We start from the raw sequence: 24,169 nt of genomic DNA on the forward strand, positions 1-24,169 counted from the left end.
ATCGCCAGCGATGATATATTTATAGATACAGCATAACTCATAGGGGCCCTTGTAGTTCACATATATATAAATCATGTCTAATATACGTCATGTTCGATGGTGTACATTCCTAAATCCCGCCATCACCTGAGCTCTCTGACGCAAGATCGCTGCACTCCTTGCTAGACTCTCTTATCGAGGTCACTGTAAAATGCCCGGTTCGAATCAAGAGATCCTGCCACTCCTTATCCCCTGTAGCTAGAATCAACGCTGGGTTTGTACCAGGCGGAAACCATCGTTCTTTTCGTGTTTCTGCCTTGCTACCCCCTTCTAGGGCCGCTCGACTTGCCCTTGTCTTTCGCATTCTCTTTCCACCATCGTTCTCGGAGAGGAGACCGCTCAGCTGTAGTCGGTACTGCTCTAGACGAAGGTCGAACGCCATTATAGCACGGACATACGGAGCTAGGTCCTCAGAGAGGGGCCTAAGCCTATTTTCAAACGAGGGCGCCAGCCGGCCTGGAGGGGGAGGGAAAAGATGATCGGCTCGCCTGAGAGGCTCAAACGCTGTTAGAAAAGTCGCTTTGGATGTGCCGGCACGCCGCGGTGCGACAACAGTCTCCAAGACGTTCCGTGCCTGAGAAGCTTCAATATCTTTTTGTTGCTCGTCTCGGAAAGTTTGACCTATAAAGACCTCGAATGTACTTCCAATGCTGGCCAGAAAGGAAGAGTAATCGGGCACGAGATCTGCCTGCAGCAGTGGATAACCCTCGACATAGTTAGTTCTTTGCTTCTCAGACATAGCAGGTATTGTGTTATCAATCGAGTCCTATGGAAATTGGTAATCAGTTTTGGAATTGTCTTCCAGGTCAACAGAACGTACCAGTTTTTGGTCGAGAGAGCATCGAGCGCAAAGTACATCCAGAACGCTCCGCAGATCGGCATAGTCAGACTGAAGCTCCAACCTTTGAAGACGTTGGAGGTTTGTGGCGTCAAAGTTGGTTGTCCCTGCCGAGGACACATTCTCAGAGCTCGAGTCCGCCATTTCCTCTGTTTCTTGCAAGCTAACTTGCCACCAGTGCAATAATTCTTGTGTTGACTCAATGCGGCTGTCGAGTGTGTTGTCCAACAGCATATCGCGACTGAACCAGCCCATAGAGGGTTCATATGTATTCAGACTCACGACCCGCAATGGGTCACTATCCTGATCAATCTCTGCGCCTTTTCGCCATCGATCTATTATCCAGTCCAACCCTGATTTTTCGCTTCCGATGGCCATCTGGCACCAAAAGTTCAAATCCATGATCGTTCTCCGAAGATCCCTTCCCGTAGCCAGGTATAGGTCGTCGACAGCTTCCCTCTTGAGCATATGACCCTCGTTTGCTGCGAGGACTAGAAGGTAGTCCACAGCAGGACGCTGGGGTGGCGGCTTATACCGTAGGATCGCATGAAAGGAGATTTCTTCAAGAGGGATGAGGTTTTCATCGTTGCAGGTGATGATGATGGGACGCTTGGACTGGCTGACGAGGGCCATAACGCCGGACCAAAACTGCTTGTCCTCCTCGAAGAGGATATCCGCTTCTTCTAGAAGAATGAGGGACTGCTTCTGACTCCGTGCCCGTTTTGAATCGCTCTCCTGCTGCGAATCTTTTTGACCGGCTTTCTTGTCCTTCTTGGGTTTCTTCCCAGCAGCAGGCTTGAAAAACCCCATGAGCTTGTTCTGTTTGCTTTCGTCTGGTGCCGGAGCCTCAACGCCAACGCCCAGCGAGGGATTATTTGAAGTATCCTCACCCGCGGTCACTTTATGCACAAGATGATTCTGTGTCATGTCACCGACACGCTCCAGGATGTCTTTAGCACTTCGTCGGTTACCAGGGTTGATCTCGAAAACTTCGAAGTCAAGCTCCTTGGCCACTGCGTACACGGAGGCAGTCTTACCGCATCCTGGAGGACCACTGAGGAGTATTACATTGGCCGTACGGTGTTTTCCTGCGCCGGATCTCCAAACACCGTCCGAGTCACCCGACCGAATGACAGTTTTTTTGGAAGAGACTGTTACTCCACCGGCTAACTCGTCATCGTCGGATGCAGTAACCTCGCTCATTTCAAAATCATCATCGCTACTGTTGACAATGAATCCGTCAAGCTGGTCTGCCTTCTTGGGCTTCTTCTTCCGCTTTTTATCGTCACCCTTCTCCTTGGCTTTCTCAATGTCTTTTGCAGGTCTTCCTGTATCCACGGCAGATATCCTAAGATATTTCAACCAGTCCCGTAGCATCATTGCTTCTTTGCTCATCTGAAGAACCTGGGCTGCAGACTCAGGAGCATACTTTTGAGTCCACAAGTCCATGTCGTATTCACCTCGATCGAAAGCAGTCAAAGATTGTGGAATTGACGAGAAGACTCTTGAGATGGCAGGATGACTGACAATTAAATTCGTTCCATCAGCAAAGGTGGATTCGGAAAGCTCAGGTACTATTGCTTGCTGTAGATCCCTTCCGCTCGCTGTGTGCCTCTGAGGTAAACGTAAGGCTGTCGGGACATTCGTATTCAAATTTGTCCACGTACGGAGTATGTTTTCCTCGTCAAGTACCTGAACCGCAGCCATTTTTGCTTTTTTCTGATCAATATTCAGAGAATAAGACAAATCTTCATTCTGCCGATCTGAAACCCCGGGAATGCCTCGAACGTGACCAAGGCCCTTAGGAGGCCAAACCGGGTGGATTGATTCAGGGAACTTTGGGCGCGGCCTGAATGACGAGAAAAGCACCGGCCGGCTGGCAGACCTGGTAACATCAAGCTTTGCCTCTGGTATTGATGGCGTGCCGGGTATTCCGTGGCTGAGATTTGACGGGGGTAAAGTTTCAGCGCAAGGGTCTGGTTTGCGCAGGGCAGGTTTCAAGAAGAACGGGTGCGTAGGTTTCGGAGGTTGCGGTTTTTGCGCAACTGGCACAGGTGGAACAGTTGCCCTGGAGGGGATATACTTTGTTTGGCCGCAGATAATCTTATCGATGAGCTGCCCAATATTTTTGGTCTTGTCGGGTTCGCTGGCGTACTTCAGGACCACCAGTTTCTTCTTGCCCTGCTCCGGCCCTTGGCTTCCTGCTTTGGTACGTTTGCTCCTTCTCTTCTTCTGAGGGGTATCATCCGATTGCTTCGCGACAGGCGAACTCAGGAGTTTCCCATTAGCGGTGAGTTTCATGGTTTTCTGTGGCGGGGAACGTGACTGCAACGCCTGATTTGCATCGTCCGGAAACCCCCTATCGGGATTGTGGAGGTCTGAGGCAGAGTTCGGTCCTGATAAAGACTCACTGCTGGCGACATCTGAAACACCAGGCGGGAGAGTGGCATTGTTGGCTCCGGCATTGGCGGCGAATTGGGCCTTACCACTAGGGGTATTCAATGTAGCGAGGGGCTGATCCAGCAGCAGGGAGTTATCGCCTTGATGCAGTTCATTCTCAGTAGAAGGGTCGCGTGTTCCCTGATTGACATCCTCCGTCTTTCGACGTTTCCTTCGTGCCGAATTGGGATCATGTTCTAGCGCCATGTGATCTAGTAATTGCGGAGTAGGTATAGAGCGCGTCAGGGAGGTGTTTGATCGTGCCGTGGATTGAACGGGTAACCTGGCTTCACTTTCGAGGGGACTCTGGGATGAAACGACATCTTCTGTGGTGCGTCTAGGAATTCCGAGGTCTGCTGATAATAAGTAAACTTGGATGTAGCCATTGGAGGAAGACGTGAACCTCTTTGTCTTTGGAAAAATGGGTGGATAGCTGGCTGCTCGCCTTGTGCCATGACCATGGGCTGCAGTGCGCTCATTCGATAAGCGGATCAATGCTCATCGCTTGAGGGTTAGACGAGAATGACTCGAGACACGAAAGAAGACAGAAAGAGAATGATGAAAACATCAAAACGAGATGCTGGTTGCTTCACAGCAAAGGTTGCCAAGCTAAGAGGGGATTTTGGACTTGGACGACGTAGACAATCAATTGAAGCCTGGATTGATCACCGACAACGCCAAAGTGCAACGCGAAGAAGCGCGTGTTTTTTTGCCCGCGCGGGCCATTCGTTTTCCGCCGTACGTCATTTACCATACCGACAGCCCTAGTCCGAAGGAAGGATAGCGCCGGATCTCGGGACAACGTAATGCCGGAAATTTTTCAGAATGCGATATGAAAATGAATTTGTTCAAGCTGTGTATGTTCAAATACTTAGCGGCAACGGTCGCGCAACACGAGTATTATTGTGTCTTTATTTGCCGTTATGGATCTGCAGCCACCTTCAGTACTGGCTCAATTGCCTCGCCCATTGCATGCCTCTACTGGTAAAACCCAGGTTGGCGAAGTGTATAGTTTGGCCGAATCGAAGAAGCGAAAAAGATATGAGGTCGTTGTTGCGGTCGATGGGGAGGCTGTGAACATCTACAACGTGAGAAAATATATATGAAAGATTCTAGGAGAATGATGAGCTGATTATCTGTGCCATTAGATACAAACCCCCAAACTCGTTACCTCCTATGCCGTTCCACCGCAATCCTCTTTCTCCTGTCGACCATGCTCGGTGCGAAGAAAGCTCACGAAAAAGTCGGTTGTGAAGAGACAAACTTTCGTCGCCGTGGACCGACCTGGACGAGAAATACAAGCCTTTGTTGAAGAAATTGGGGGCACTGGATCGAGTGCGCCTGTCATTTCGTCTTCATCATTCTCCGTGAGCGATTCGAGCAGCCCTACGGTCTTCGTCGGCATCGTCCCTACCGCTCCTACGGAAGATGATGAACAGGACTCATTCGATGTCTTGACTGTGCATCAGGATGGTCTTGTACGAAGGTTGACGTCTGACCTTAAGACTCAGCGGTGGAGTGTGAACCATACCGAGATCGCGAAGCTTCGCTCAACCCATGAAGTTAATTCCTGCTTTTTGGTGGACTTTGACGATGCGAAGAGATATCTGTTCAAAAGGCGACAAGATCTGGTGGCTATGGCTCTCGGGGATTTGACCGACTCTGGAGTAGACGAACCTTCCGTGTTGGTGCTTGTCTCACACCCGACCGGTTCGAAGCAGATCGCATTGAGCGATGTTCAAGTTCAGATTTTCTCTGTTCCCTCGACTGCACCCTCGGAAGGACGGATTCTTGACGAAAGCCAGAAGCTGAGACATCTTCAAACGATAACTTTGCCGGACATCGATGAGCATAAGACATTCGATAGCAGCTCTCTGCAGTGGTACTTCCATCCCGGGTCCGCGGGATTGAATTTGTCATTCGAGAAGGGCTTTGTCAACATTGATCTCTCCCAATATGCGCCGACCGTGACAACGCGCTTCATCCTTGAAGATGAGAGTTTCTCTTCTCTGATGCGCACCTCTCCTCAATCAGTGATTGCCGCTGGCAAATCGATTGTCGCTTTGTTCGACACACAATATCAATCCATCCAGCGCAGCATCGCAGCGGACAGTGTCCCTTCTGGTGGCTCGAAGTCGCGCACAGTGTTCGTCAGCTACTTTGCTAAACTTGGTGTCGCTGTTGCGATCAAGGGGAACGCATTGTTTGCGTTTGATTTGAGCTCGTCGATTAGTTCCCTTAATTCCTCCCTGAAACGGCCAAGGGATGGCCTTCTCATTGATGCTATTGGGCGCGGCATTGGCTCACCCACGTTCCAATCGGATGCATCTTCGAAGAAGAATCGCACCGAATACATGGCATCGCTTGGTCTTACTTCGGCTGAACAGGTTAGCAAGTGGGAGGAGTTTACACAGAAGGTCGAAAAATCCGCCAACTCCAAGGATAGCGCTGCGTTTGACGACGCGGTCCTCGATTACTTCGAAGTCGGCGCTCCCAAGGCTTTGCCTGCGGCGCAACACTACGTGAACCCAGAAATGGTGCTCTTCTTGCTATCCAAAATCTTTTCTCTCAGAGAAGCAAGAAGCAAGGACAAGCTGTCGGCTATGTCAGACTCCCGCTTGACCATTGGCATTTGGCCGGAGATGACCTGCACATGGCTCATTCAACTTGGACACTTTTGCCTAAGCAGTGTTGAGATTGCTCTGAGACGAGTTCAGAAGCCGCATATTCTGCCGCCACTGCCGACTGGTTCATTTACTCAGGCTGTGATCGATTCTGATCGCTCGCTACATCACTTCATTGACGTCCTCCAAGGGTCGGTACTCCTCAATGCAGATGAGCTCGCCTATGCCCTCAAGGTCTTGCTGACCATGGCTCGGTCGCATTCCATGGTCTTAGAAGAAGCCACCAAGTCTGTGACCAATGATGATGAGAACTCGAATCACACAAGCAAGGAGGCCACCTTGCACAATGCTGAAGCAAGCCTGCAAGATATCTTTATCGGGTTCAACACCACCCTGCAGAAGATTCACAACCAACCCTTCCCCACGATCGTCAGCTCCTTCCGCTCTGCCCTCTCCAGATCCGAACTGCTCTCCATCGTCCATCATCTCCGCCTTTGCCTAGCGACTGGAGGGTATACCTCGCGCTTCACCGAAAACCCGCCCAGCCCCTTCTCCCCCGAACAGACTACACCCTCACTTTCCTTGGACACCATCATAAATCTGTTGAACGCCGCCGTCGACGCCATCGGCCCTTCGGGATGGATCTCCGCGGCAGGTATCGACGACGCCAGCACACGAGACCTCGACCTCATCGCCGACATGAAGTCCGAGATCTCCGCTGCGCTCGCGGGAGTCGAGGAAGCTACATACCTCAAGGGTATCCTGCGCGAGTACCTCCGCTTCACAAACAGCTTCACACATCCCTCCGCCAAGGGCAAGACGGGCGATGTGGCCAAGCAAGCCGGAAATCAGGAGACATCCTCCGGGCTCGTCCGGTATGAGAAACTCAACGGGGCCGATCTGATGGTGTTTGGACTCCCCGAGGGAGACGAAGGGTACGACATTGACGCCAGCGGAAAGATGCTTCCGTTGTCCCTCAAGGCTCCGACAACGGACGTGAGCAAGACGAAGGTGAAGAAGTCTACGGGCGAGGTGAAGACCCGGAGTAGCCGTGAGATCGGATATCTGCGACGCAAGGCTGCTGGCAAGTACTCCTTTGAGAGGCTTCTTGTATAGAACGGTATAAAAGTGGTACTTTTTCCTACTTCTCATGTAGATAGCTCTGATACGGCGTTTGAGGTCAATCAACTACCTTTCCTTGGCTACTATCCATGGCAGGACTGTTACCCTTCACTACAGAACTTGAACTTGTGACACAAAACAACAATCGATACAGCGACTCGCGGCAGTCTACTAAACCATCATCAGAAACTCGCCTCCACATCACGGCCTGTGGCAAGACCCAGAGCCACAGCCAAAAGCCCTCCTCTGCAATCTGCACACCATCATCGCTTTAGCTACACCCACACCATGCCTATGCACCGCCCACTACACATCGTCACTCGGTCGATCAATACCACTAATGCACGCCAACAGCACCGATACTACTAGTACTCCGTACCGTACGCATATGTCTCCGTCCCAGGGCACAAGAATAGTGATACTCCCTATCGGCGTTTCTCCGGGTTTACATTTCTTGCACCTGAATACCTTACTGTAGTCTAGTCTGCTTCTGTAGTCAATCTGTAGTGACTAGCGTGGTCTAGTGATGATCATAAATACACTATGCGAGGCGCTTGGCCATGTTTACTTGCATTCGGCGGGCCAACGCAGTTGGTGATCAATGCTTCTGCAGTAGTGGATTGATACTTGGAGTGCTTACTGTGCTGCTGCCATTGGCGGTTTATCCTAGTTGGGATAGGCAGGTATAATGCATCCCTGTCTTGATGATGGGCCCTTTGGTGTGATAGACACATTCGACGCATAGACTTGTCGGTTATTATGTCTCTGGTACACATCTAGGATGTTATCGACTATCGAGTGCAGGTACTCTGTCAGAAGACTCCGTCATAGATCCACTCGGCACGGTAAGGTAGCATCGCAGTCTCGCTAGTATAGATAGTTATTAAGTACCTGCTAACTAACTAGAGTACTAGCGGCAGGACGGAACTGAGACCAGGAACGGGCCTTTGTTCGTGTATCGTCAACGTCGCTGTCGGAGTATTCCGCACTATTCGAGATACGAGGACTCGGTTCTCTGTCTGGCTCGCTTTGATGCTCACGGAGTAAACTATCTACCGTGGCAACTGGTGACTACAAGACGCTGTCGAGTCTGTGTCTGTACACTACTCCGTACCCAGGGACAGTCATGCAATCCGGGTCAGACGCAGACGCTCGGGGTCCACGGACGGAAGCACGTACATGGCTAGTTGCATACAGCCGCTGTAGGCTAGACTGGCTGCTGGCCGCTGGCCGCTGGCTGCATACAAGACAGCAAATGCTACAACACTGGCTGGAGGCATCAACTCTCCTGGCAAACTGGTTTCTTGTCTGCCTCTGTCATTTGCCTCGTTCTTATCGGGTATAACCGCCATGCTGAATTGTGAGATGATCCGGGTGACAGACCTGAGGCAGTTCAGCTAGATGATAATAATGTCGACTGAAACAGGTACAGGCTGCGACGTGGGGCCAGGTTGACGCCACTAAGTGTCGACAAGCAGACTAATTCTTAGCAGATGCATTAGACGCTTCTCTTCTCCGACTGTGATACGCCGATACGATGAGCAGCGCAGAGCTAGCAGGGATTGATGTCCACCGCCCACTTGGTCAATGCAGCGGCAGGCCGCGATAGATACCTGCTGTTCCATCAGAAGATGGTCATCCTGTGGCTGGGCCTGTTGAATCATTGCTGCGTGTCGCAAGTTTCAAAGGTAACTGACAGGACGGTACCCGCGATCCATCTAAGCTAAGTTGCAGATAGTGTATTGCACCTGCTCAGTATGGCGCAAGCAGCCCGTTGAGGTGCTTTGAGTCTTCAATAGTGATGTTGCAGAATGTCTGGTCACTGATGATGCCATCGTGCGCCCCATCTCAAGCAATGACCATCTAGCGGCCCTGGATGTAATACCGTGCAGTAAGCTAATCTACGCTTCGCTACTTACCCACAGAGTACTCGAAACAGTAGAATGATATGCACGAGGTCGGAGAATTCCCTCAGAAGTCAGATCTTGACAGTTATCCGCCTCTCAAGAGGATGAGGGATCGACAATGCTCATTGTTCCTGTGGCCTGTGCAGTCAGTTTCTGTAGATCTGTGGCGAGTGGTCAACAATCGATAAGAGCACAGCCTGAGGACAGAGCACAGTAATGGGTAAGGGCGCTTCCAGGCTTCGGAGTACAGAGAGCCGATAGCTGATTGCTTAGGCGCTTATGTAGTAGGAGACCTCAGGCAACGAAAATCAAAGCCACATGACTCACAGCGGTCGAGCTTCTGCAGGACCGCAGCGCTGTTAGTGGCCTGAGGCGTCCAGGGTCTGTGTCTCTGTGATCACCCGAGGCCCGTGCGAAGACCATCCCAACTAACTCTAAGATTAAGAGTTACTATTCCCTACATTTGGTTGCAGATGAGATCATTTTAAGTGATCAATTGATTGATTGTTTCAATCGCATACTCTTGTGATTAAACTGATTCTGCAGCTGTTATTCAAGACTGCTGTCAAAGATGAACCCTCCCACTAAGACGTCATAACGTGGGATGAGCAATCAACTTCGTTACTGCCTGCGGATACAGCCACCCCATTTTCCTCTTTGAGGCATTTTGCTATGAGAAGTGACTCAGATCTGCGGGACCGTCACGGGATGGAGATAGTGACAATTCTCAGTTTGCTGATCCTGTCCCATAATTGTTCTCAATTTCAAAGACCGTATTGCTGTGCGTGGTACGCCTGGAAGATTATGACTAAGATCTTGGACAGACCGAGATGAATATGAAGCAAGCAAATCATACAATTCATCCCATTGCCACTGGAGCCTCAATTCATTGTCTCTATTAACTTGGGTCTCTTCTTGTTCTCTCCATTCGTGTCCGTCCCGATTGAGCTTCCTCCTCCGTATCTAGTCAAAGTCAAAATCAGATTGGACCGAACCGCGTCAAAAAGCCAACTGGAGAACAAAATGAGCTCAGGTGGGAATAGCTGGGTCAATCCGCCAATAAGAACCAAGCGCGCACGATCCTGAAAGGCTGAGACGGAAAAGAAAAGTGGAAGAAGGTCTGAACCCGAGCTTCGAACTTTGCAACGTGGGCATGACCATTGTTAATGTTCTGTGCTCGGCCTATTGCAGTTTCTAGAATCCTTAGCATTTCCTGGGGAACCCGCTCAAGGGATAGAGGCGATCAACTTATCGAACCGTCCACTAAGAGGAAGAATGTAATTCTGGAGAATTTTGTGCGACCTTGGTTTCAATTACTGAATACGGCCATGCTTACGCCAAGTCTTCAGTCGGAACGCTGGAGATTTGCGAAATGGAGATTCAAGATGGATATTCAATATTCTGGGGAAGAGGCGACCAAGGATCCTGTGACAGGAGCGACCTTCTCTCCACAGATTCCATCCGTATTCCCGCAAAGTATGTACCTCGAACTCGGCACGCGAGGATAGGAATGAGGCTTGTCCTCGTTCGCATCAGGACGGATCGCACGGATATAACTCACACCGTAAAGTGCCGAAGGAGCGACAAATCATCAAAAAGGATGGATCTTATGACATTGATCCAGGAAAATCCCCCACAAAAGCCTCCAGCCGTTAGTCCAGATTAGCATAACCCCGGTCCCACAAAATGCGTCCAGTACTACACTTCCGTGTCTCTGACTCGCTCGTTACCGACCTTCCTTTGTCAATCGCAATTCTCTGCGTTGGCCTGGTTCTGGTTCCATTCTAAATTCGATTCCTTCATTTCCAATGGTCCTGTCCATTCCTGCGTGGAATGGTGCGGATTTTACGCCGCTCTTGACTAGTCCATGTTCCGTTGGGGCAATGTATGCGGAGCCTTCCGCCACCCACAGGAGCCACGGATTGATGGACCCAGCCTGAGGTCTAAGCGTACCGACCGAGATCCCATCCAATCCTCTAACCGCTGGCCTCCTGAGCAATTTGAGATGGCCAATGGGCTCTATGGGCAATTGCCAGTTTCTAATACCCCTGGTCCACCGCCCATTTCGTCCGAGGATCATTGTCTGAAACGGTTGGGTGCGTTGGTAGTGCGAGTCACGAGGTCCGGGGTACTCCCCGATGAGAATTATTATTATCCTCATTTGTCTCATTATTATTAATGCAGTTACATCCGTCCTTGTTTCGGTATGTTTTCTTCGTATTGAGGGTGTATCAGCCATTCTCGAGTTAACTTACAAAATAGTGGCGCTCTATCTAGACTACCTTATGCATTAGTTATTCCTCACAGTTATGGTAAGGTACTAGGGTACCTAGGTACCTTTGTTGCTGGGATACAAAGCTGCAACATATCATCAAGATGCTCAATTAGCTGATATTGTATCCACAAGCGGAACATAAAGAGTAAGGAAGGATGGGTAAATGTCTATTATTATCTCTCAATTGAAACAAGACGAGCAGCTAGAGACCTTGTGCTCTCCTCCGTCTGCATAAGCTCTCTAGTTGCATGATACTGGCCTAGAAATGAGTCCAGACTTGGCTTCAACAGTATATTACCATTGAAGTCCATCCCGTCTCGGAAGCAGCAAACATCCCATATTCTGCCAGGTATCTACTGTGCTCAATCAGCTAATAGACTCGTAGCTATATCGGACACATTCCGACCAGCTCATATTCTGCCGACCGGTCAAATGCGCAAGGTACAAGTCCAGGCCTCACACTAGCAATCTGGAACATATTAAATCTTATATGGAAATGGGGAATGCTAATAAATACCTCACGGCTGATGCATAGGAGATAGAAACTGAAGAGATCCCTCAGACGATACCCAGGAAGAAAGATAGCCGATCTCCGATGTGACGGTACAATTACAAGTCCCAGCGCTGTTAGTACAGCAGGCTGCCTACCTACAGTGGATCCTAGCTCCAGAACAGCTTCCCCATGACTTTCCTTACCTGGTACTAGGCCGGTACCTATGCTTCTTGATGGAGTCGCACTAGCGATGAAAGTGTGTCAGTGATCCACTGCTTTCATACTCATTGGTTGGCACTGAGCGATAACACAGAGTGTCTGCTGTTTCATGGTTCTGGTTTCTCCCGCGACAGTCGCAGAGCCCACTGTAGATACTTGTGGCAGTAGTAAATAGATACAGTTGTGGACTGTACTCACAACTCAGACTCAGAGGAAAGAGCAATCTGATCCCTCTAGAGGATCACCTCTTAGTAAGATGCGACTAAGACTCTCCAAGAAGGTGGTTACTTATTATTAGCACCAGGTACGCCCTATTCTTAATTCTACACTCAACACACAGCAGAGAGTACAGACTGCAGCACAGAGAAGGTACAGACTTCACTAGTCGGACGTGCTTAGATGAAAAGGCGTGGCACAGTTCACAGTACACAGTACCTATCTCAATCCGATTTAGTCGCTCGTACCCGGGTTGATTGCTTGTCCTAAGTGTTAGTCTTAGGTGGTACTTCCACTGCTGTTCCTCTACGGCTGCTTACTTTGTCTACTTTCGATCCGCCTTCTTTCCTTTCTATCGATTCTTCCTGTTCTTCTATCTTGACGTTGCTCACTCTTTGTTTTGTGACTTACGGTCCACTTCCGCAGCTGTTCCCACTCAATATCCTTATCAGCAATTGAGTCGCAGCTATCATTATCCAGCCCGTCCCCATTTTCCATTCGGTTATCTCCGGCTTATCCATCGCTTCAGCCCATCATCGGACGAATACCCGCATACCTCTTTCTCCTGCTAAACAACTACGTACTCTTAGAAGAGCTCGTCTCAAACGCTGTCAAGTCCACACAGTGAATGGTCCAAGATATTTGTGAATGAATTACTCTCATCTCGTCTACATATCCAGCTCCTCTACCTGTGAGTTGCTATCCTTGGGACTGTCTCCGGATCCCTGAAACCTTAAACCCCCTGCTTATTCAGGCTGCTTTCACCCAGAGCTCACGAACTCGATTCCCCAGGCATCACTTTGCCACTCTTTGTATCCCGCCTTTGGCCATCCTTTTAAACAATATTCATCTTTTCATCCTCATCGCTTACCCTCTATCTCCTTCTGCGCTGACCTGACGAGAATTCGTTGTTTTGCTGTGGGTGTCCCCGAACTTAGTTCCCCCCTCCATTGCAATCACCACCACAACCACACAAGACACAGGCATTGTGATCGACCTGAACAGTTGGCGAAGTATTTCTTGAGCTTGATGCTAATTCGGGATTTTGTTGCCTGTAGTGGTCAATGTCAAGCCTATCCTCATCTTAAGCAATCTCGCAGCCTGAAGCCTCACGCGGGCATCACCACGCATAATAGAGCTGCGCTCTGGTCGTCTCGAAGAATAAGGCCGGGTTCGAATCTCCTTCTTCGTCTGAGAACCAGCGTCTGTTGACCCTGGTTTCGATACATACCTTGGTTGGCTAGGATGTTACTGGACGCCATGGTTGGTCAGGATCTGGGCAGTAGCCCCAAGCTGGACAGTCTGGCGAGCATCAGCGAGATTCCAGGGGACACATCTGGTGAGTTTGTGGACAAGTTCTCCCATACCTAACCCTACTTCTAATGCGGTGTAATCGTCAGCGCCTACCTCCAAGGACACCACCAAGAAGACCGATACGAACGGCCAAGCTGGTGCCAATACGAATATCCCTCCTCCCAAAACTGATAAACCCCGACCACATGTCTGTACCACTTGCGGGCGATCGTTTGCTCGGCTAGAACATCTGAAGCGCCATGAGCGGTCGCACACCAAGGAGAAACCATTCGAGTGCCCTGACTGCTCCCGGTGCTTTGCTCGCCGGGATCTTCTTTTGAGACATCAGCAGAAACTGCACATGACCACGACTCCGTCGTCGCGGCCCAGAAATGCTCGGAGAGAAAGCACCGGAGCTGCTGGTACTGGAGCGAATCGTGTCCGCAAAAACTCCGTTGCCAGCAACTCGAATAGCATTCGTCCTCGGGCCAATACCATCAGTCACATTGATGGAGCTTCTCTAGGCATGGCCAACAACGACCCCAATCACTCGGTAACCGCCACAGGCCATCCAGGACATGCTCATCATCCCAGCATGGGTTCCATATCTATGGGTTCGAATATCGATTTTCATCGCGGGTACAGCTCCAGTCATCCCTATGCCAGCAGCCTTCCCAAGCTGGAGACTCATGGTCTGCCCATGGATCTTTCCGGTGGACTTCGCACCGCTCCTGTGTACGGCAGCTTTGATCTGACCATGGGGGACTTTTTCATGAACCATGGCACTACGATTAATCCGGCGCAACTCCACTTTGGTGGTTCTCCACAAGGTTACGGAAATGACTCGCCGTCATCCCCCTTCAGTCATGGCTCGCATCAGGTGCAACCCCCCACTGATCCAATGCTGGAGGAAGACTTCAGCTTCGACTGGATGAACGGTTTCGATCCGTCCATGCCGTCCCTGGGTCAGAGCAACGACTCCGCGATCGATGAGTCGTCCCCCTCCGCCATGAGTACTGGCAGTCAAAGTGGAATCAGCGAGGCCGTGATGGATGGAACCAATCGGTTCTCGATCTCGTCTTCCGGCTGGCATAACCCTTTCCCGCCACACTCGGCGGGTCCAACAAATCAGTTCGCCATGGATTACTCCTCTCCGACCCTTAACGATCTAGGCATCCCTCCCGAGACCGTGTCACCCAAGTCGCTGATGGCGCAGAACCCGTTTGCTGAGACCTATGCTACTCCCCCCTCCATGACGTCGGTGGGCCAGCCCTTGATGGCAGGACATTCCCAGAGTATGTTTTCATCTTCTATGGCAACAAACGGTGAATCTCCTAATCCTCTCAACCTGCCTTTCACGAACAGTGCCCTACGATCTCACCATGCCCCAACCTCAACCGATACCTTTACAGACTCCACACGACAGGCATTATTAGCCAGCATGGCTTTGCCCAGCGGTCTCCATAATCATCGCAAGTACAGCCAGCCAGCCAGCGGAATGATGCCCTGTCGCGACCTGTTTTCACGTTCCGCCAATTTCAACGGTACCGGCCAACTCCCCAGCACTCAAGACATGCAGCGTTATATCTCGGCCTACATCACGTATTTCCATCCCCATATGCCGTTCCTTCATATTCCGACACTCAATTTTCAAGCCCCCGAATACACAAACAACCTTCGTACTCCAAGCGGCCACCTGAACTTGAGCTCTACCGGTATCGCCGGCGGCGGAGGCTGCCTGATCCTTTCCATGGCAGCCATCGGCGCTCTCTACGAATTTGACACCGCCGCGTCGAAAGATCTTTTTGAAGCAGCGAAGAAGATGATCCAACTATATCTTGAGGAGCGTCGAAAAGCTGACATGTCTGCTGCATTTTCGCGCTCCAATCCCGCGCGCGAGAACTCGGTTCACAACACGCCGCTGTGGCTGGTGCAGGCGATGCTGCTCAACGTAATCTACGGACATTCCTCCGGCGATAAGACGTCAGCGGACATTGCAAGCACCCACTGTGCTGCTCTGGTCAGCCTCGCTCGCGCTGCTGGGTTGACCCATCATATCGATGCCAAAGACCTTCCCCAGGACTACTTGAACGCCCATTTGAGTGGTAAAGTGGGTTCCAGAGGTGCGAGTTCCGAGTCAGAAGATTCCAATACCGCGTCATTCGGGCCGCCAAAGGAGAGAAAAGACTGGTTGGATTGGAAGATTGTTGAGGAGCGCAAGCGGACAGTCTATGCGATTTTCACCCTCTCCTGTTTCCTCGTCTCGGCCTATAACCATGCGCCGGCGCTTACCAACTCAGAAATCCGCCTTGACCTACCGTGTGAGGAAGATATCTGGGCAGCCGAGTCCCCTCAAGCCTGGAAGAAAATGGGTGGACATTTGTCGGCGAAGAAGGGTCTGACATTTTCGTCTGCATTGACTACGCTCCTGACAGCGAGTCAGCGCGAGCAATCTCACGCGCAATTGTCCTCAACCGATCCAACAAATGGTGTTTCAGCGTCGGATCCTACCGCCACTGATCTGAAGCCTAGTACCTTTGGGTGCCTCGTGCTCATTTATGCTCTCCATAACTATATTTGGGAGACACGGCAACGGCACATGGGCCGGCAGTGGACTGCTCGCGAGACAGACGCCATGCAAGCGCACATTGAGCCGGCATTGCGGGCGTGGCAGACCGCGTGGGCCAGAAATCCTATGCATAGTCTGGAGCGGCCCAATCCGTTTGGAGCAGGCCCTCTCTCAGCCGATAGCATACCACTCCTGGATCTGGCCTACATCAGACTGTTTGTAAACCTCGGACGGAGCAAGGAGGCTTTCTGGCAGAGAGACTGGATTGCCATGTCTGATGAGTTGGCCCGCGGCACCGAAGTGTTCCCGTATTCGGACGACATTCCTTCGGACGTTTTGGACCCTTCGATCACTCAGCTGCCAAGTGAGTTAGATCATCGTCGCGATTCGGTGGCCGACCTGGGTGTCGGCGATCTCACTATCTCCAAGACTCCGACTCGGGAGCAACCCATGCAGATCTTGATGGGAGTCTACCGGCCGGGGCAGTCCAAACGCGAGAAGCACTTGCGCAAGGCTGCCTTCTATGCGGCCGATTCAATCACCATGTCTGACCGCCTGGGGAACACGTTTGCCGAATTCACGTGCAGGGAACTACCTCTGCAATCCGCCATGTGTGCTTTTGACTGTGCGCAAGTACTGGCGGAATGGATCACGACCGTCCAAGAACGGGTTGGTCCCTACTTGGGTGTGCTCGGGCGTGACGATGTTGATCTCGCTCATGCCATGAACGTCATGCTACTCGAAGAAGAAGACTGCAAGCTTTTGGAAAAGATCAGGGAGATTCTCTCGAGTGTGGAGAGCAAAATGCAGCGGGACGTCCAGACCAACACTACCGTGTCAACCCTGAGCGTTCTGCAACGGCTGCCTAGTGTCGTTGAAGGAGGTTATGGCTGCAAGATCTTGATCGCGACAGCGAGCCTCCTTGATAGAGCTGCAGTCTGGCCAGGTTTGTTGATCCCGTTGATTACATTTGTTGCAACAAGGCTAACATCGTATCAGTGACGAAGCTGATGGCACGGTCTCTTGAGGCACAAGCTATGCGGCTGAAAGAGCGAGCTGAGAACTCGGCAATCGGAGTGAATTAGCTAATGATTAATGTGCTCGCTATCTGCTTTTGATTGTGGACGTTCGGCGCGGAAGAGATATTCAAGGTGTATATGATAAACGGGCATGATAGAACAAATGGTTGGTGTGGATGACGAGACTTAACGGCGCTCTTCGATCAAACTCGATGATGAGAGCCTCTCCAGCCGCTGTTGGCTGCACGTATGTCTCGACAGGCGTCTCCCTTTGAGACGCATTCGGCCAACTGCGTCTACGCTGTTTACCTTCGACTGGGCTAGAGGCTAGCTCGATTGTCGAATCTTTATGGCAGCTATGACTTATTGACGACGAGACCTGGGCCTGTGTGATTTGATTCCTTCCTATTGCGTTATATCTTACATACGACTGCGCTGCTATGCCATTCCGCATCCGCAATTCCCCATCTTCATCATTATTTAAAATTGCCCCCCCAACACCCCCCCACCCCCACGCCCTTACTGCTGTTCTTGCCTACTACCGCGAACAGGCGGGTCATTTTCATACCCGATATGATTTTTTCATGGAATTTACGAGGGCAACGTGATGGAACAGAGATACCCCGGTTCAGCTAGTATTGTTTCCACGGCCAAAAGACAAGAACGGAAAGAAAAGGGAAGCTTGGAGACATAATGGGACTCGCCTTGATTATGTTTTGTGTGTCCATACCCATGTATTTGTTGTACATAGCAGTTGAATGTTAATGTGATACTTTGAGAATGGATTGCAGTAGGTGAGTGTCCGTGGGACTTTGATGATATATATATATATATATATATTTCAACGAGGAACTACCCAAAACAATTATCTTAGCGTGAATAGATAAGAGAGAGCTAAGACCAAAGCTATAATTAAAGCTTTTTAATCGTTGTTCCCAGATGAATGTGTAGGCTGTCACATGTATCAAAGACCCCGTCGCCTATACATGCACTCGGCAGCCGCCCCCAGGCACGCAACGCCCTCTCCAACCAAACCAGAAGATTATAGATGCACATAAGCAGAAGAGGTCACAGGTCACCATCAGACAAATTGAACAACTCCGATTCCGGTCAGAAATGGAAACGGAAACAAAGGGAGAAAGAGATGGGTGCCTCGTCGTCCTCAATTGATTTTTGATGTTGGTGATGCGAGACGAGAATGAGATTTCGGGGCGGGAACTTCTGCTTGATCTTGATGCTCGCGGCTCCCAGCTCACAGCACTGTCCAATTTATGTCTTGTTTCATGTGCTCAGGTTACGGTAACTGTACTTGCAGTGTATCTGAAACCAACGAGTGACACAGACAGTATTTCAGTATGCGTTGTTTGTTCACGAATACCGGAGTAGGTAGAATCTTCTCATATACAGAGACCCAGCAGGACATTTTTCAACTTCCCTGGGGAATAGTGAGTAGAGGGTGGATATCATCCACGTCGCGTGCCTTGAGCGGCGAGACGGGTCGCGATGCGAGCTCCTTCGCGTCTACGGGGATCAGGATGGGTTTCACGAGATTCTCGGTCTCGGTGTCGCTCGTGCTGGCGGTCGCGCTCGCGCTCGCGCTCCCGCGGGTGTTGGTGTTGTTCAAGTGGACGGGGCCGTCCTGGAAGAGGAGGATGACGAGGTAGTCGTTTGCTCGCTGGAGAACTCGCGCACTGTTTTGGTGGAGGTGCGTGGAAGGGGGTAGTTGGAGGATGGTCTTCTTGGTGAAATTGAATGTGGATGTCGGCCCGTCGGAGGTCGAGGTCGAGGTCGAGGTCGCTGGGGCGGGGGCGGCGATGATCCCGGTGATGTGTCGAGCGTTGTGTGCCAGGCCGGTGAGCTGGATCTTGCCGGGTTCGAGGAGGTTAGTTGGCTGCGGTGTGTGTGTGTTTGTGTCGAGACGATCCCAGAAGCCGGGGTGGCCGGTTTGGGAGGGGTGGCCGTAGATTTGGTTTCCGGAGGGGGTGGGGACGAACTTAAAGTCGTCGTATTTGAGGTCTGAAATTATCGGTTAGGGCCCGATTGGTGAAGGGCAGAGGACTTACCTGTGATAAAGGACGTCTCGTATGGCTCGTGACTGAAGTCCAGTAGCTTTGTGGTTGTCTTGGTCGTAGCGTCGGTGAACACAAACGTTGATGTCCAGAGTAGCTTCCTATCCGTTGGGTGAAATGTAACAGAACACGAGCCCATGGCGAGAGTGTCGCCCTTGTGGCTCGAGATCTGCGAGCATAACGGGGTACTGGGCTTGTCGGTTTCGAACAGGACCACAGCATTGGTGATCTCTCCTCGTTTCCCAAAGAGTCCTGGGGTCCGGGTACTCGCCGTGACGGCAAACGCAATGTACCTACCGTCCGGACTGAAGGATACTTGCCAGGCGTTGTTCGTGCGTCCGGCTGCGATATCCGGATGGAACTTGTTCGTCTCATGGTATATCTGGTATTCCACGCTGCTGCTGGTGACCAGGTCAAGGTTGTATACTATGTTGAAGATTGCCATGCGATCACAGGCCGGGTGGAAAGCCACATCCAGCCGGCGGTACTGTTCGTACCGAAGCATGTTAATTTCAACCTCATCCAGTTGCAGAAGCTGGTCACGGACGAGCCTTGGCGTGCCGCAGAGATCCCATATGTACACACGTGCAGTGATGCTCTTGGCAATATCGTGCGTCTTATAGTCCAGATAGTCCATCCAGCGTCCTTCCGTGCCACTGCGGCAGGTAAGCGGATTGCCAGACGAGTAGTGTGGGTCAACTTACTGGTAGGCTAGTTGAAAGCAACCAAGTTTTCTGTTGTGGTCAAACAGACGAGTATACGTCCGGTATGTGGTCTTCTGCTGTTTACCAGCCGTAGGGGACGCCGAGGTCAGGGACGATGGCTGCAGCGAGCTAGGAAGAAGGATTGTCTGCTTAGACGTGAGAATACAGCAGTGCTCATCCTGCGGCGAGAAGCCCACGGATAAAACAAACGAGCTACCCGAGAGACGAATGGTCCGATCTGAGAATAGATAGGTCGCACTGGATGAGAGCGGCAGTTCTCTTTTGACAGCCGCGGGCTGCACTAAATCCCAACGCTGCTCCTGAGGGTCCAGCAGATGGTCAATGTCGGGTTTGATGTACAGCTCACTGGAGGCTCCGCCAACTAGCCAGTTGAAGACGGAATAAACTTGAATGCAGTGCCTGTCTGGCCGAACGGGGGCCAGTCCCTTGGGTATGAACTTCATGTATCGTCCCTGGGCAGCCCATTGAGACCACGATAGCCAGCCACGGAGCTTAAAAGACACCTCGTCGAACCGTCGTTCCTGAGTTCCCGTCAGCAGAACCTGGAGTGTGCTGGTGACCGTGTCGAGAACGACAAGGCGCGACTGGGTTAGCTGTGACGACGTGGCAGGCTGGTTGAGACAGATCGCTACATATCGACCTGTCCTGCTGATGCTCAGGATCTCGCATATCTCCCCCATGAGCTTCGTGGCGCAGACGTTGGAACCATCGATATTGGCAATCTCGAAATCTGTATGGTTCCTGACCATCGCGATTCGACGCCCATCAGGGCTGAATGTGCATTGGGTCACAGTCGGTTGGGTTACGACACTTTGGAGATACCGAGGATGTTCCAGGGAAGCACCTGTTTCTACATCCACCGCTCCGAACGGTGTCTGCAGATAGAGGGTGGATTTGACTCTCCGGAAGGCAACTGCGCATCGAGAGCCCCGGAAGGAATCATACTGGGCTTGACCAACGTAGCCGCTGTAGACATTCCCGTCACTACCCGTAGTAGGTAATATCCAGGGGAGGTCGAAAAGCATTTCTTCGCCGGGTTCATCGAGGTCTCTCATCCGCCAGAGGAAAACACGGATGGTGGTTTTGCCCTGATCTCGGCGTCCCGTAGGCAGTCCTCTCACGGACTCGACCGTAGCGATAGCCATGTAATCCCAATCAGGACTAAAGGCCACCGAATGCAGTCCGAGGTGGAAGCCCTGCGGAAGCTTCCAGGATATTTCGTGGGCGAATTCGACCCTCTTGAACTGCCTCCTTGTGATCGGGCTTTCGGAATAGATAGTGTATCTAAGTGAGTTGGTTCCATTACTTTGCCTGATATCCCAGGTGAACTGGAAGCGAAGCTTTCCCGACGGATGCAGGACATATCCTTCCTCGTCGTCAACCAGGATATCGAATGTGTTTCCCTCTGCCACAGTGGGATTCGTATTGGTTCGCCGCAACGAGGCAGGGGGTGGCCCGATGTCTCCGATAAAGTCGGAGCCGAAATGCTTCTGGAAGAACTGCCCCTCGGTACTAAACTTCTTAACGGTAGATCTCAGCTCAAAGGGGGACTCTCTTAGGATGGAATCCCAGACGCGTGTGAGATCTACGAGGCCCTCCAACCACAGCTTGAGCTCGTTGATATGTTCATGCTCGAACTCCAGCCGGCGAAACCAGGCACGCAGTTGCGTCGATACGGTATGTAAATGTTCCAGGGAGAGCGACAAGGTGATTGACACCTCGAGCCAAGTCAGACCCTGACTTGATTTGGCGAAGTTGAACATCAAATCCACAAGCCTCTTTGCCGAGGCCTTCGAGACGCCGGAGTGAGCGACATGCTTCCACCAATTCAAAGCGGCGTATTCCAGTAAAGGAAATGCGTGTATTTCTTCGTGTGTGATCTTCGCCAATGTCTGTGTCCCGGAGATACGATTGCGAAACGAAAGCAGAGACAGATATGATATGCACTTCTCCGCCAGCATAGTATGAGCGTCTGTCTGCTCGATGAAGTATCGGTCGGTGCCCACAGGGACAGAGGCTTTGTTGGAAGGATCCAGAAGAAACTGTGCCACCGTTGAGTGAATTAGGCTAACAGTCCCCTTGTCGCCGATGGAGAGGAGAGGGCTGCAGGCGTCTACGATCTCACTTGTGTTGGTCGGGACGTTATCCAGGTTTAGTTCCTCGTCTCCGATGTCGATTGCAAGCGCGCAGCACAATTCGGAGACGTTCAGCGGTCGTCTGGAGCAGACAACCCAGCGAAGAAGCTCCTCGGCCAGCAGGCGATCTTCCTCCGCGTAGGAGTTTATCTTGGCTAGGATGCGACCATAGATATCCGCAACACCACTGGGCAGATTGCGGACAGCAGCGCGTAGAGTTCGATCGGTCTGCACACGAAGAGTCTGAAGGTGCTTCACCTGCATTGTTGCCCAGAGGAATCTAGCGTACGGCTGCTCGTCAGTTTCATTGACTGAATGAACGTTGCACTGAGGGCCACTTACACTCCGGAGCTACTTGAGACGAGGGCGTCGACAATCTCCTGCCGAAGGTAAGGGTCAGAAGCTCTGATCTTCTTGTCCTCGCACGCTGACTGGACGCGAGTCGTGACGACTCGTCGCACATCCGGTTGAGTGATATCCTCTGTCAACTCAAACTGCGGATAGGAATGAAAGAAGCGCCGAATATCGGGCTCAGGACGGCTGGTGACCAGCAGCTTCATGACGGGTGAAACCTGGACCAAGAGCGTGAGCAAAAGCTGCAGAGCATCACTGGCGTTCGCCGCATCGTCTAGTCCATCAATAACAACATAGACACCCGAGCAGTCGCTCGCAAGGGTCGAGAATGCCTCTCTGAGCTCTATCAGTGACGCATGCGCCGAGCGTCGTGCAAGGTAAATTTGGTTGAGAGGGTCGGGCTTGTCGGCCTGGTGCAGCAGCTGTGCTACGAGGGCTCGGAGCATTACCACTTCTGGCTGCTCAAAGACATTACTCGAATCGAAGAAGAAGAAACAGACGGCGTATCGCTTAGTTGTTTGACGAGGGCTCTGCGTGATGTGGAGGCGCCTAAGGTCCTCAACGATGGTCGCAGATAGAATGGTCTTGCCCATACCAGGACCGCCATAGATCCATAAAATGTCACGCGTCCAGTTGGCATATTGTCTCCAGGAGAGATACTTGGGATGTTTCTCAATCCAGAGAACAGTATCTTCCTGGCGTTGCCTCACCATCTGACTCAGCATACTGTCATAGTCCGGGGGATCTAACCACCGCATCATCGAATCCGATTCCAGGCCTACCAAATGAGATGTATCAGTTGTAGGGTTGCATCTGGCAAGAGTTCTGGTCTTACCTTTCAGTTGTCCCTGAACCACCATGCGGTGGACCTCCTGGTTCTTAGTCTCCTCCCGGACCTCTTCTCGTGCCCGCGACGCCTCCTTCCTGTGCGCTTTCTGCCGTTTGATTTCTTCGCGAACGTCTGTTCTCGCTTGCTCGGCGCGCTGCCTCTCAGCTGCTGCCTCTTTACGTTCATTTTCCGCGGCGACTCTCTCCTTTTCGGCAGCGTCACGAGCAATCTCCGCCAGTTCCCGCTCCTTTCTGGCATTCCTCTCCATAGCAGCAAGTGCCACTATCTGCAGCTCGTTGCGGTGGGTCTGGTAGCTCTTAAGGATTTGCGCATAGTCATGCTCAAACGGTTTGACGAGTGTCCGAAAGATGAGATCTCTTGCTACCGACACATTCTCAGTCAGTATCGTACAGTCACTCCGACGCAGTCTTGCCTACGCTTTCTCTTCAGAAACTTCACTGCTCGAGTGAAGAAGTGGACAACATCTGCGTACAGATGCAACACCGCAGCTCGGACCGTATCAGAGCTCTCGAAGATCGTTTCATATTCGGAAACAACCGGAAAGAATTGGCCAAATTCTTCAAACATTTCACCCAGCCTTTCGAGGTAGGAGGTAAATTGCAGTGCTCCCTAGGCGCTTCAACATCTGTGTGTGTTACTGGGACCGGGACGGTCCGGAGGGAACGAACCTGCAGCAGGAATTTGAGACTACCCCAGACTAAACCCGAGATGGTGGGATTCGACTGGATGAATGTGTCTATGACAGACGAAAACCGGTTGATTGATTCGAGACATGGTGATAATTTCTGCGAGAACTTGATAGACTTGGGGGACGAGGACTGAAACTTGCGGTTGGCGTCCTCCACGACCTGGAAGACTTCAGAAGCTGAGGCCGGTGCTATCCCCCTTTGGAGGCCGGCAGCTTGGGCAAACTCGCTGAGGGCATCCGTCAAAGCCGGGTCAGCACGCTTGGGCTCGACCATGATGGATTAAATTCTGCAGTT

The 24,169-nt window shown here is 51.5% G+C and overlaps 5 protein-coding genes across 5 annotated transcripts, besides 2 other annotated features; 3 read left to right on the forward strand and 2 right to left on the reverse strand.

Annotated features, from left to right (window-relative positions):
* Window positions 1-109: 109 nt before the first annotated feature.
* Window positions 110-3,523, reverse strand: NFIA_092570 (uncharacterized protein; the record flags this gene model as incomplete). The annotated part of the gene is made up of 2 exons (XM_001261192.1): window positions 110-805; window positions 860-3,523. 2 exons carry the CDS (start codon window positions 3,521-3,523, stop codon window positions 110-112), a joined length of 3,360 nt encoding a protein of 1,119 aa, XP_001261193.1.
* A 716-nt stretch (window positions 3,524-4,239) lies between these two features.
* NFIA_092580 (uncharacterized protein) lies at window positions 4,240-7,056 on the forward strand (the record flags this gene model as incomplete). The annotated part of the gene is made up of 2 exons (XM_001261193.1): window positions 4,240-4,404; window positions 4,465-7,056. The coding sequence occupies 2 exons, from the start codon at window positions 4,240-4,242 to the stop codon at window positions 7,054-7,056; spliced, it is 2,757 nt and encodes a 918-aa protein (XP_001261194.1).
* Window positions 7,057-10,354: 3,298 nt separating this feature from the next.
* Window positions 10,355-10,625, forward strand: NFIA_092590 (uncharacterized protein; the record flags this gene model as incomplete). Its single annotated transcript, XM_001261194.1, has 2 exons — window positions 10,355-10,445; window positions 10,540-10,625. 2 exons carry the CDS (start codon window positions 10,355-10,357, stop codon window positions 10,623-10,625), a joined length of 177 nt encoding a protein of 58 aa, XP_001261195.1.
* Window positions 10,626-13,432: 2,807 nt separating this feature from the next.
* On the forward strand, window positions 13,433-17,119 carry amdX (putative C2H2 transcription factor (AmdX); the record flags this gene model as incomplete). Its single annotated transcript, XM_001261195.1, has 3 exons — window positions 13,433-13,511; window positions 13,573-16,980; window positions 17,034-17,119. The coding sequence occupies 3 exons, from the start codon at window positions 13,433-13,435 to the stop codon at window positions 17,117-17,119; spliced, it is 3,573 nt and encodes a 1,190-aa protein (XP_001261196.1).
* Window positions 17,120-17,871: 752 nt separating this feature from the next.
* Window positions 17,872-17,893: a microsatellite.
* Window positions 17,894-18,479: 586 nt separating this feature from the next.
* NFIA_092610 (uncharacterized protein) lies at window positions 18,480-24,148 on the reverse strand (the record flags this gene model as incomplete). The annotated part of the gene is made up of 6 exons (XM_001261196.1): window positions 18,480-19,069; window positions 19,117-19,778; window positions 19,827-22,262; window positions 22,325-23,540; window positions 23,603-23,795; window positions 23,855-24,148. 6 exons carry the CDS (start codon window positions 24,146-24,148, stop codon window positions 18,480-18,482), a joined length of 5,391 nt encoding a protein of 1,796 aa, XP_001261197.1.
* Window positions 18,826-18,849: a microsatellite.
* Window positions 24,149-24,169: the final 21 nt, after the last annotated feature.

The sequence above is a fragment of the Aspergillus fischeri genome, genomic scaffold, assembly GCF_000149645.3.
Source record: "Aspergillus fischeri NRRL 181 1099437636264 genomic scaffold, whole genome shotgun sequence".
NCBI lineage: Eukaryota > Fungi > Ascomycota > Eurotiomycetes > Eurotiales > Aspergillaceae > Aspergillus > Aspergillus fischeri.